The sequence below is a fragment of the Prunus dulcis genome, unplaced genomic scaffold (assembly GCF_902201215.1).
Source record: "Prunus dulcis unplaced genomic scaffold, ALMONDv2, whole genome shotgun sequence".
Lineage (NCBI taxonomy): Eukaryota > Viridiplantae > Streptophyta > Magnoliopsida > Rosales > Rosaceae > Prunus > Prunus dulcis.
The window spans coordinates 99,274-112,931 of NW_023010004.1; the positions used below are offsets into that span (position 1 = coordinate 99,274).

At 38.4% G+C, this 13,658-nt stretch overlaps 2 protein-coding genes across 2 annotated transcripts; one reads left to right on the forward strand and one right to left on the reverse strand.

The window, feature by feature from the left end:
- Window positions 1-487: 487 nt before the first annotated feature.
- On the forward strand, window positions 488-1,252 carry LOC117612405 (pathogenesis-related protein 1-like). The gene is made up of 2 exons (XM_034341093.1): window positions 488-531; window positions 811-1,252. The coding sequence occupies exons 1-2, from the start codon at window positions 488-490 to the stop codon at window positions 1,250-1,252; spliced, it is 486 nt and encodes a 161-aa protein (XP_034196984.1).
- Window positions 1,253-11,923: 10,671 nt separating this feature from the next.
- LOC117612402 (gamma-glutamyl peptidase 5-like) lies at window positions 11,924-13,021 on the reverse strand. The gene is made up of 4 exons (XM_034341092.1): window positions 13,016-13,021; window positions 12,610-12,762; window positions 12,364-12,531; window positions 11,924-12,274 (listed from the first exon to the last, which is right to left on the reverse strand). Exons 1-4 carry the CDS (start codon window positions 13,019-13,021, stop codon window positions 12,173-12,175), a joined length of 429 nt encoding a protein of 142 aa, XP_034196983.1. The 3' UTR covers window positions 11,924-12,172.
- Window positions 13,022-13,658: the final 637 nt, after the last annotated feature.

Sequence of the window (13,658 nt, forward strand, 5' to 3'; positions counted from 1 at the left end):
TTATTTTATTTTTTTATGAAGTTTATTTTAATTTTTAGTTATTAGAAACTTTTTTTTTTTATTTTATCTATGCATAGGTGGGCTCCACTTGCCACGTCACTCACTCATTTGGTTTAATGATCTATGTGTATGAAATTACCAATAAACTCATGCCACATCATCAATTTTAACAGAGTTTTGAATGGAGTTGACGGCAAGAGGCAAAGTGGGTCACTAAACCTCGGTCAATGTATGAAAGTGGATCATTTTAAGTTTCGGGGGATAAAAGTGAGATTTGACTGAAGTTTCAAGGGACATTAGTGTAATTAAGCCTATCTTTTACAACAAAGTTGTTATTTTACTCTCATTTACTCTCTCAAAGGCTCTCAAACCTATGTACAAATATAGTACTCCCTCAAACATTTCCCTTATAAATACTCCATGCTCCATCCCTCATTCCTCATCAATCACACCCAAGATATTATTTGCAGTACGCATACAAGCCAATATGGGGTTGTGTAAGAATTCGTTTGCCCTAGTTTTTCTCCTGGGCTTAACCCCTAGTCCAACTAATTCCGGCCTACAAAGACTCACCACAAGGCTACCACAATACCCAAACCCCCAAAACTCTCCACCATGCTACTCCAACTCATCAGCACAAGGCTACCACAAGTCCCACCACTCTCAAGACTCACCACCACAAAACTACCACATGTCCCAACACTCTCAAGACTCACCACCACAAAACTACCTAAACTCACCACAACAAAACTATCACGATTCCCACAACTCTCAAGACTCACCACCACAAATCAACCACAATTATCACAACTCTCGACTGTCACAATCACAAAACTACCAAAACTGGCAACCACGAGCCTACCCAAAAAATGCCAACCAAGACGAGCAGGTGGGTGTTCCGCCCCTGACGTGGGATCCCAACGTAGCGGCCCATGTGCAAAGATACCCTGATTCCCGTATTGGTGACTACAATCTTGTGCACTCCAGTGGACCTTATGGCGAAAACATAGCCATGAGAAGCCGTGACCTGTCTGTCACGGCAGCCGTGAACATGTTTGTATCAAAGAAGTCCAGCTATCATTACAACTCTAACTCATGTGCTCCTGGCAAGGTGTGTGGCCATTATACTCAGGTTGTTTGGCGCAACTCAGTTCGTCTAGGGTGTGCAAAAGCAAGGTGCAACAACGGAGGCACCTTCATTGGGTGCAACTATGATCCCCCAGGCAATTATAATGGGCGGAGTCCTCACTAATTAAGCTTTTGAACAAAACCATGCACCAACCATATACTTGTGGAAGAAGTTTCATCCACCGTTAATTAATAAGAGAGAGGCTTAGAGCATGTAATTTAATTCATCTATGAAATATGTCCTAATTACGGTTGAATTAATTTTCATTCAACGAATACTTTTTTTATTTTATACAAGTGATGTAAACCGCATATCCTTCTCGTATAATGTATAAACTGGACTGGGATTGAGGTCAGGGCCTATACCAGATCTTCCGAGTTGAGGTGCTCTCCATAGAAGACCTGCACACTTTGAACAAGTATCAGAATATGAGCAAACTAGGGTTGCTCCCAATTGAACTCCCTCCGATGGTTAAGTCAAAAGTGGTTGTAAGGTGGAGAGAATGAATGTAGGGTTTTCAAGATGAGAATATTTATTACCTCTGTCCTTATGTAGGTGAATGGTATTTATAGGGGGGAGAAGGAGAGACAAAGATATTTTAAGGAGGAGATATTTATATCCCTTCTCCCATGTGGGACTGGAGTACATTAAATGACTTGTTCTGATCACCATGCTATCTGACAGAGATTGTGTGACAAAGCAACATGTGGCTTTGGATGGGAGGTCTATTAAATGATCCCTCTCCATCATCAATCTGCTCATTCGGAGATTTAAGAGATGGGGCGACACTTGGTTTTGGATGGGAAGTACATTAACTAACCTATCTTAGTAGCCAAGCTGTTTTACCAAAGGGGTGGAGTGACTGACTTGGCAAGGGTCTGGTCATGCCTGTTGATCATTAATGCGCCTCAGGTCATACATGGTACCACAGTGGTCTGGTCATGCCTGTTGATCATTGTCCACTGAGCAATATAAATAATAATATTCACATAACATCAAATAGTATTTCATCAAACATCAAATAACATTCATGAAGCAAAACAACAATAATATATAAGCACCAAGACTAAAAGTGACATGGCCCAATCATCAGGAAATCAGAAAATGTTACCTCATGTTCGACTAGTTAGATTACTGAATTACCCTTCCAATTCTTCTATTTTCACTTGAGCCTAAATCGAACAATAGGGTCAGATAATAATTAGTACTTTCGCTTAACATAATTTTGGTGAAAAAGATACAAGTCTCAGATGGTCCCAAAAGTAACATTAACGAACTTAAAACGAAAAACCAAGTTGGGAGGATGACGAACGACACTAACATCGCACCACATGTGCTGAACACACATATGGTGACTGCATGGTACCATTCATCTTCCCAAAAGACCTTTTCTTTTTCCCTGTTTTCCACTTCATTTTTGGCATAACTAAAATTGGAAAGCTTTACAAGACTATGCTCAAATTGAAGCTTGTAACCTTAGCTTTCTAAACATATAAAGATATGTGAAAACTGAGCTACGGTTAGTGAGAAATTCAAACCCAAAGACAGACCCAAAAATCTGAATTTTCGTTTTCCAGCTTCCTCTGTTTTGGTAGTTTTGAAAACCTAACTTCAGTCCAATATTTGATTCCCCAAAACTTTCCAAAACATCAAAAACCTTTCAAAACAATACTTCACAAATCAAAGCAACACGAGAGCCAAAGTAAGGCCCATGAACTAAAATTTCCAAAAAAATACAAAGTTTCAAAATTTTCTTAAGAGTCTCTTTCAACACCTCAAATACCATCCTTAAGGCTCGAAATCATACTCCAAAATCATATCCTTGACCTAAGCTTCCCAAAAACGAGATTTGGATCTAAATTTTGAACAACCAAACCCATAAATTTATCAACACACCCAAAATCTGAAAATCTTGATTTCAAAATTCTTCTTTTGATTTTCTTATGCCTCAAAAGGTTCATAAATCATTCTCTTACTCAGTTATGACTATAAATCCACTCAAACAAATAATTATACAAAAACTCAAGAATTGAAAATGAACTTAGAACAAGAGTCCCACCTTTCATCCTTCCAATTGCTTCTACACTTCACCATTTTCCTTTGGCAAAAAGTCTTTTTTGGTCCTTGTAGTTTGCCACTTTACCACATTGGTCCATGTCATTTTAATTTGATCAATTTTGTCCCTATAGTTTTCAATTTAAACTATTCAAGGACAAACTCTAATTTTTATCAAACTAAAATAACTGTTGTTAGTTGTTGATGGGCATTTGTCTCCAAAACAAAGGTAACCAAAAAAGTAACCAAAACCTCAAAAACAAAAACAAAAAAAACAAAAAACAAAAAAAACCAAGAATACAATTTAAAAAAGAAACCTAAATTACCCAAACCCCACCCACCCTATCATGCTCCCCTACCTCATCCTGCCCCATCCCCCATCCCAACCCAACCCCGCAACCCAGATTACCTAATCCCCCTATGTGAACTAGAGGTGTCAAACGGGACGGGCATTTAAACTCGTGCTTTTAACTTTTTCGTGCTATGCTGGTCTGGTCCATTTAATTTATCAGGCCGTGCTGTGCCGGCCCATTTAGTAAAATCATTGATCCCGGCCCGACCCAAAGCCCATGTCCACATTGAAACGAGCTGTGCTGGGCTCGTGCCGTGCCCGTGTTCGTGCTCGTACCATACTCGGGCCCAAGAACCAACCCATTTAATTTGAATTTTTTTCACTTGTTTTTTTTTTTCCAATAGATAATTCAAATTATAAACATTAAAAATATAATTAGAGGCAAGACGTGATGAACTATTTGAAAATATTAATCAATCAAATATCCAAACAATATGAAAAGGTGGAGGACAAAAAGTGTCCAACTTCACAAAGTCCACATCAACTTTTCATCTTTAAACAACTTATTATTTTATAAGAGAATCGTATATGTCATATGTACTTATTAGATATCAAGTCCAATGTTGTTTAATTAATTTGTAGTTGATATGTTTAATTAGTTAAGGACCTAAGTAATTTTCCTAAAATGAAAGACATCAAATATATGTTTATGATTATTTTTAATATAAAAAAAACCATATAAACAATGACATTAGATGTCAAATTATTGCATTTTGACTTTTGAGAAAGAAAAAAATGATAAGTGGGCCGGGCTTGAAGCGGGCTTGGGCTCGTGCAGTGCTTGACGCGTGCTCGGGCCATGGGCCCCCCCAGTCCATTGGACCTCATTTTTCAATCCCGGCCCGGCCCAAGTTTTCATGCCGTGCCTAGCACGGCCCATTAATATTCGTGCTCGTGTCGTGCCGTGCCTCATTTAAATGGGCTGGGCTCATGCCGTGCTAGGCCGACCCGTCCCGTTTAACATCTCTAATGTGAACCCTCTCTCTCTCTCTCTCTCTCTCTCTCTCTCTCTCTCTCTCTCCTCGTCTCTTATTCTCTTTCCCCGTCTTTTTTCTCTCTTTCCCTTTCTCTTCTTCCTAGGCCTCAGCCTACCTTAGCCCAACAATACCAAACCAAGACAATCGCAACCCACACTCGCCCAAAAATCTCTCACATCCAGTCCTTGTAATCCGTTGCTCGCCATGTCATCGTCCCCATCTCTAAACTCCAAGTAGCCAATCGTTAGCACCAAAATGAGAAGCACGGTGCCGAATTGGGCGGTCGGGAACTTACCTCCGCACCGCCTAGTTTTAGGCCAACGAGCAGAGTCTGGATCTCCGGCTTATGGAAAAATTATGTGATTATTAAGCCTCACACGTGGTGTTGGAATATCAAGCATGTGAGACACTTCCCATATGTGGCTTTGGAATTTCCGGCGTATAGGAAGATTATGTGATTATTTGGTCTCACACGTGGCGTTTGAATTTCTGGTGTGTGAGACACTTCCCATACGTGGCGTTGGAATTTCCGGCGTGTGAGACACTTCCCATACGTGGCGTTGGAATTTCCGGTGTATGGGAAGATTATGTGATTATTAAGTCTCACACGTGGACTTGGAATATTCCGGCGTGTGAGACCCTGTGATTTGTTATGAATTACCACACGTGAAGTTGGAGAATTCCGACGTGTGGTAAAAGAACAGGGAGTGGAAAAAGGGATTATTTTACTATATCGGGGAAAGATTGATGCTTAAAAGAATAATGTCTGGTGTGTTGTGATTTAAGGAAGAAGGGAAAGGTATAATTCTAGAATTTACTATTTTGTATTGCTGTAATGGATTGTATGTTATTGGAACTGGGATTTTTGTAGAAAGAACTACGTGTGGCTTGATCCTTCACAAGGGGTACGTAGGTAGCCTAGAGCAGTACCTAGGTGCAGCCGCGGACTAAATTTCACTTATGTTGTTTTATTGAGTTTAGTTCTGACCTTGTCGTTGGTCCTGAAACTCGGTTGAAACCGAGGCGCGATTGAATAGTTGTTCATACTCCCGTTTGGCTAAGGGAGGGCTGTATAAATGTATCCGGTCAAAACGGGTGTAAAACCAGTTTTGGATTGTTGTACGATTTGGGCTGAGGCCTTAAACTACTTGCGATTGGGTTAGGAGGTTAAAACCTCATATGATGGATAGTTGGGAAAGTAAGATTTATGTAAATTGTAATTGGCATTCATAATTATGTTTGAGCTTATATGCCTTGGTTAAGGTATTATTTGATTTAAGAACATTGTTGGTGGTTTTGGTTCTGATTATATGAAGATCGGAGACCGATTATGTGAATTGTATGTTATTATATTGTGCATGCTGCCTGTTGGGATATTAAATTGTGAATTTTGAGCAAGTTGAAATTTGAGAAATGTTCGATTTATAGGGAAGACTCTGCCGAATTTTCGGTAGAAAGTCTCGTGCCCTTATTCCTTTTTGGAAAATGAGGCTATATTTAGTGACTGGGCCTGGCATCGGGATGATGTCGGATTTTCCACAGGATTCGTTCCGAGTTCTGAGGAATTTGGGGCGGGTCCTGTCAGCTTGGTATCAGAGCTTTAGGTTCAATTTCCTATGGACTCCGCACCTTGTGTGCATCTTTAAGTTTTGCCACGTATGGGAAGTGTCTCACACGCCGGAAATTCCAATGCCACGTATAAGACTTAATAATCATACATTCTTCCCGTACAAGGGAATTTCCAACGCCACGTATAAGACTTAATAATCATACATTCTTCCCATACAAGGGAATTTCCAACGCCACGTATGAAAAGCATGTACTTTTACATAATGTATACCTATAACTTCCCACAATAAACTGTAATATTCAATTCTTGATTTCCTCCAAAAATCCATCCAAGACTGAAATCATAAATAACTTGACCCCTTTTTATGAAACTCACCATCAAATACTTCAATCACAATCAAATTCTCAATTTCATAATACTATATCGCAACTTATGAATTTCTCACTCTTTAATCCAAAATATCTATTTATATATGTAAATAAACCCGTTTCATGCATATTCTTCCAATCATAGAAAATAATGCATATTTAAAATAAATGTCCACTCACTTCTTAATAATCATATATTCCAATTTCCAATATTGCATAAACTTCAAATAACAATAAAACATCCGCTAATCCCCTAGTTTAAAATAATAAATTAATCTCATAATCCCACGTGATCAACATAACTCAACTAATGGTCAAGACTCGTCAATAAGGTCATTTTAATCCTTCTAGAAAGGTGAAAATACCTCGGAAGACTCACGGTCAACCAAAGGTTAAACCACCCAAACTTAGTTAAACGGGCCCACGGGGCCCACGACCTCCAAATTCTGATCCAAAAGCTCATATGGGTTCTATAAGGTTTAGGATACACGTCTTGCAAGTTTGGTCCAGATCGAACAGTCGGATCACACGCGATCGGACGATTATTGTAAAACACAAACTTTAAGTTATCGAATTGGAACATCTGAGGCTCCAATTCTCAATCCGCGAAATCCTACACGATCCTAGCAAATTCTAGATCAATATATATTGAAATGAAGTCGATCCAACGGTCCGAACATGTCAAACCCGAATAACGCACAATATGAGATATCCGATCGACGATCAAATGATATCCAAATTCATATCCGAGTATACCGTCATGCTCGGGACGACATGAGGAGTATTTTAGGAGCCTAAGATCAGCCAAATAGTGGCTCAAAGCGATTCTAGCGATCGGAAAATCTCCAAACCACTGGGTAAAACTTATACCTACATGATCAGCACCTATAGCAGAGCAACTTTTGTTCTTAGACCTACCCCAAAACGTCACCAGAAATGGCCGAAATAGGAGGCCGAAAATCAGAAAAATTTCCATCTCTTATTTAACCCCCTAAACACAGAAATTTCTCATATCCAACACAACCAGCCGCTAGAATGTCTCTAAAGGTTGAGAAAGCATACATGGATTGACAGAAATGGTGGTTGGAGGCATCCGAACGAGCTCCATGAATTTTAGGTTAAAATCAGTCGATTTTTGGTATTTTTGGGTGAGCACAGGTGGTTCCTGCGGCTGAGGTTGGTTGGGATGGAAAGAGGGAAGTGGCCCGGTTCTTTTGGGACCGACGCCACCCAAAAGGGTGGCCGGATGCGACGGTGGTTTCCCAAAAAGCCATCGGATGAATAGTAATAGCTATTGGGGGAGGGGGCTGTTGTGCGAACCAGGGAGAGGGAGAGACAGAGAGAGAGTGTGTTTTCTGTTTTTATAAAAATTCCATTTCAAAATAATTACGATTGTGCCAATTAGTTTTTTTTTATTGTAACTTCTTCGTTACAACTCCAAATCGAGACCACTACGTGTCTACGAACTCATCTCAGTACGATCTACGTAATTGTACCACCCATCTTCCCAAAATCCTCCCGGATTGAAAAGTGACCAAATTACCCCTACTCCAAGGGTAAAATCGTAATTTCAAATTTAAATTTAATTTAATTCAAACTTATTAATATTTTTGGGGTCGGGATGTTACAGGTGTCGCCAATGACATAGTCTTGAGACAGCCGAGAAGGAGGACAGAGAGGGTGGAGTTCATGAGGTCGAAGAGGGGTTGGACAGAGATGGGGAGAGAGAGAAAAAGACGGGGATAGAGAATAAGAGAGAGAGAGAGAGAGAGAGAGAGAGAGAGAGAGAGGGTTCGCAGAGGAAAGCTGGGGAACATTGGGGTGGGGGAGGATGATAGGCAGTGGCGTAGCATAGAGGGACCAGAGGGGTCATGGGGCCCCGTTTTGGCTAGAAAACTAGTTATGGAGGTCCTGAGCTGGAGCCCATGGATGGCTGGTTTTTTACCCCAGGTGCTCGACAAAATGGCTGAACTAGAGGAGGAGAATTGTGTGCGCACGTTCCTTTTTTTTTTTTTTTTTTTCAAACCCCTGGCCAAAACGATGTTGTTTTGGTCTAGGCAGATACAATTTTTGTAAATGACCTAGCCTAAACGACACCATTTTGAGCCAAGCCTTAAAAAAAATTAAAAAAAGAAAAAGGTCAGAATCATTTTGAAGAGCAGCATTCGACTCCATCTCCCCAATTCCCCAATTCCCCAATTCCCAAATTCTCTCTCATCTTCTCAAACCCTAGGCCTCCCAAAACCCCGAATTCCCAATTCCTTTCTCTCATCTTCCCAACTCCCACCACCTTTGGGTGTTTTCTAGGATGGCCTCACTTGCCCTCATGTTTCATTTTATTAGGTTTAATTGGGTGTTGGGTAGGGCCTGCTTGGTTGTTTGAACTCACTCAAAAGCATAAAGTTGCTTTTTGGGCGTCTATATGCCAGCCATTTGGGAACATCTCTATCTCTAGCTTAGTTTTATCTGGATCTGCTACAGATGATAGGGGCCGGTGGGATTTGGAAAATCTGTTTTTTTTTTTTTTTTTTTTTTTTGGTTACTTTAAAATATATATATTTATTTACTTTATTCTTGGTTTTTTTAGGATTTTGGTTTCCTTTTGTTTTTGGACAGAAATGCCCCTTAACAACTAACGGCAATTATTCTATTTTGACATAAATTATAATTTGTCTTTGAATAGCTTAAATTGAAAACTACAACCATGTTTGGTAAGCCTTACTGGACTGGACTAGACTGAGTTAAATAGCCCTCGAAACCCTTGTTTGGTAAGGGACAAGACTAACTTAAATGAGACTGTATAGTCCAATAGTGAAAAAACCGCCTCACTCGCTCGTCTAATGCAGTGAGCCTAAAAAGTGGTTCGCTAAATAGCATGCTATCTAAATAGAACACATGTGTCCGATGTGGGAGCAAATATTTTCGTCTCCAATCACAGCATGCCACGTGGAAAAGAAGATTATCTCTTAAATTAATTAATTGAACCAGTTTATCTGGCTAATTAATTAATTGGGATAAATATCTTAATTAATATGATATTATCTTTTAAGATAATATCATTAATTCAGATATTATCCTAATAAAGAGAAGATAATATCATTAATTCAGATATTATCTTCATAAAAGGAGATAATATCATTTAATTCAGTTATTATCTAAGTCCGACTTGATCCCTAGGAATTTGTGTAGAGAATAAACTCAGCATATTCTCTACGAAACCCTTGCCCTGAGGCTCCTATAAATAGACGACCTCATTCATCATTCAAGGTACATCTAAACATCTAAACCTACTCCTAATACCTTAGAAAAATACCCAAAGCTCTCTCTCCCTCTCCACTCTCCATATTTTCTCCACAAGGCTCCGGCCACCACACACGGCTTTGGCCGCCCGGTTCACAGCATACATAAACTCCGTACCCTTTGCTTAGCTACTGTTTTCCTACAAACACTCGAACTAATTTAGGCATCGGAGGGCCTTTGGTCAACACCCCCTGGGTGTGATCTATTTACTCCAATCTTTTTTACAGGAAACGAGGAAGAGAGAGAAGAAAGATCGAATGTTGAAGGATCTAGAAGCGAATATTCGCCCGCGAGATTATTTGCACAAACATCCGACGCTTCTCTTTAAAAAAATATTAGAATTTTATTTGTTTTCTTTTCATTATTGTTTTAGATCTTTGAATGGGTTTTTTTTTTTTTTTTTTTGCAGCATTTATTTTTTTAGATAAAAATCCTTAATTAAATTTAAATATTACAATAAATATTTTCATATTGCATTTGGAAAATCAAACTACAGTAATTTACAAATGTTTGATATTTTTTTGATATTGAAATAAGTTCAATAATTCATGATGTGATGCTTTCTTTATCGCAAGCAATTTTTACCTTGTCAAATTATATTTTTCAGTTTGAAGTCAAAAGTCAAATATACAAAAAATATACATATATATATAATTTTTTAAATTATTGTTTTACTTGGTCCCTGAAAAACATATAATTCTTTCATGGATGTAATGGTAATAAATTCCATCTTCCTTATTTCCAAGTCTTCTCCTCTTTATTTCCAAGTCTTCTCCTCTTCTTCTTCTTCTTCTCTCTCTCTCTCTCTCTCTCTCTCTCTTTGCTCTAAAAAAATCAGATTCATCATTGAGGAATTTTAGCCTAGGTGACTCACCCCCTAGTAGACTTCCAACTCACACCTTAGGCTAATGACTCACTAATAATTAAGGTACCAATTCATCTCCAAAATGATTTTGGATTTGAAAGGTTGAAGCAAGGGAGAAAGAATGAGAGGAAGAGTGGGTTGCTGCCCTCCACTTCTCAAATTCTTTTCTTTTCTTTTCTTTTTTTTTTAAATTTCTACAAAGGCATTTTGGTAATTTTCACACGTAGGGATATTTTGATCATTTTGGCCCAAAATTCAAAAATGATTTCCTACGTGTTTGTTGAGTCAAATACTATTGTTCTACCTAAGAATCATAATGATATCACTTCAATTTCTCATACTTCCTTTGGAAAATTCAGAAAATGTTACGTAAGGGAATTTTTGTCCAACTTGAAATTAAACACAGTTAATCCAATATTCTCAATCCAAAATCACTTGATAAAATACCCATAATTATCCTTCACCGTAATATTATTTTTTCACTAATATATGAAAATCTACTTTGAATTTTTCGGGGTATTACATAAACCGGGCGACTCTCTCCCCCACATGTTGTAGAGATATTTTCCCCCCAGTTCAATGCTGGGTTTTGCTTCTTCCTAATCCTTTTGGACTGGCTTTTAAAATCCTTTATGTTGATGAGGTAGAGTTGCTAGATCTAGATGGATCTTTCATACTGGCTGTAAGATCATGTGGAATGTTGGAGGTGTTGTGGCCTTATTTGGCTAAGTGGATGTTGAGCGGTAAGGCCATTTCACTTTTGGTGCTTCTGGATCCTTGTTCATGCAAAATTAGTTGTTCTCCTGGTCTCTTTGTAGCACAAGTGCTATAAAGAGTCTTCGTGATCCTCTTTCTATTACTCTGAGTGAGTTGGGCTTGAATTTGTAATAGTTATTACTCACTGTCTTGCTGGATTTATTGTATGCAAGAACCTCCATGTGGGGTGTGTTCTTCTTGTGCATCTCTTGTATTTACCGATTTATTAATGAGATTATGCTTGTTCTAAAAAATATATAATATTCTAAAAAGAAATAGCCAACAAGGTCTAGCTAAGTGGAAAAGGGTCTTGGCTTGTAGACCAATTGTCTTAGTTTCAAATCCCCATGATACATTAGTAGTGTGTGTGAAAAACCCTCCCATTGTAGTTTATACTATCACTTGTATTCAAAATCTAAAAAGAAATATAACTCTAAAAATTTAATCAATAAGGAGGAAAGTATAATTTATTTTATTCTTTTTGGTGCATGCTTTAATTTCACGATGTATTCAAAATCTATCATTCACCACGTGCCATATTTGTCTCAATATAATGTTAGTGGGAATATTTAAAAAAACACAGATTTTATTAGAGTAGCCAACCTTGCAAATTCCCTTGGGAATACACTAGATAACATCTTAAGCTTCCAACCTAAATACAGTTACCCACCTAAGCTTCTTCTGCCTATCACACTGAAAACTGCCCAACCCGCACAACCCTTTCTTAGCCCCTCCTCAACACAGCATATTTACACATCCCTTTTTTTTATTTTATTTTCCCATACATTGGAAATTTATCATCATAATTCTCCCTTGAGAAAGCTTCTGCAGAGACTCTTCCATGCCTCTTGGTCTGGCTCACTCGCCTGCAGCTTGGCCTTCAACTCCTCAGTTTCAGTGTCCTAAAACCAAATTAACAGTAAAGAAATTACGTTACGAAATAAAAATAGCACTCTCAGTTTCAGTGTTCTAGCACAATAAATACTCGTACCACGATGTATTCGAGTTTCACGAGACGATCAATAAGGTTGAGAAGGATGTCCTTGGTGTACTCAGGGTGGCCTTGGATGCCCATGATGTGATCTCCATACTTGAACATCTCCACCCCAGTCTTCTCCGACCATGCAATCAACTCAGCCTTAGGAGGAAGCTCCCACACCTAATTCATTTTTAATTTTTAATTTCAGTAAGCAAAACTTACTAGGTCTATTAGCAGTGCATTTCTGGAGATACAAACCTCATCTCGATGGATTTCATATATGGAGAGAAGAGCTGGAATTTTGAGAGATGAGAAAGCCTTGGAAGATGCTGACAAGTGGACGGTCCGGATTCCTATGTCCCACCCGGTGATGGCCCTGCCGGATTTTCCTCCCAACGCACGGCTCAAAATCTAATCAAACCATAAAAAACAATATCAATTACATCATTGCAAACATAAAAGGGCAACCCGAAAAAGAAATAGATGTTCAAGATAGGGAAAGGCAATAATTTATGGGGTGGATAAGGGGTTGGCAGCTCAACCTTTTTCATGAAACATAAAGAAATATCTTATTATTTCATTCAAAGAATTGGCATATAACCAAAAGGTCAATGCTTTCCAAAAAAATAATAATAATAATAACCATTGAGCTCAATCTTTTTACCTCCATTGATCCTACATAGATTATACAATATCACAGATTCCATTACAACTCAAAAAGATTAAAGAAAAAATGATATTCTAACTTGTGCATTTGATGTTACACAACTTTATCTTAATGTTCATAATGGGGGACAATGCAAGACCTTGCACCAAGCACCCAACTTGTGAAGGTAAAAGCCATGAGAAATCCAAATTTAAAAAAAACAATGGCAAAGGTCCACATTTTTTTCCACAAGTTATATATATATATATATAGAGAGAGAGAGAGAGAGAGAGAGAGCGACCGACTATTTTCAATGTGAAAAACACACAACATGAGCGTAAAAGGACTTCCACAAACCCTTTTGTCCACATTAGACTGTTGGATAGATCGAGCATGCAAATGCAATGAAACTTTCATACATATTTTAGTTGAAGTCTGGCCTACGTCAATTGAATTAGCTTTCAGTGACATGGGTTTTCAGCTTTTTGTGTGTGTCACCCTCAATCGTATCTGGAAGTTTATCCTAACCCAGTCATCAAACATAAAGAGAACGCGCACGCGCACACACACACATATATATATATATGAGAATAATTTTCATTCAAAATGTGTCACACGTGTAACATACTCACTATAATGAGTCTTTCGGACATGACACTAC

Excerpts from the sequence above, each read along its gene's own strand:
- LOC117612405 (XM_034341093.1), top strand. The coding sequence starts at position 488 with ATGGGGTTGTGTAAGAATTCGTTTGCCCTAGTTTTTCTCCTGGG. Across the intron at positions 532-810 it reads GCCCTAGTTTTTCTCCTGGG|CTCTCGACTGTCACAATCAC; the intron begins CTTAACCCCTAG and ends CAATTATCACAA.
- LOC117612402 (XM_034341092.1), bottom strand. Across the intron at positions 12,532-12,609 it reads ATGAAATCCATCGAGATGAG|GTGTGGGAGCTTCCTCCTAA; the intron begins GTTTGTATCTCC and ends AAAATGAATTAG. Across the intron at positions 12,275-12,363 it reads TGAAACTCGAATACATCGTG|GACACTGAAACTGAGGAGTT; the intron begins GTACGAGTATTT and ends ATTTGGTTTTAG.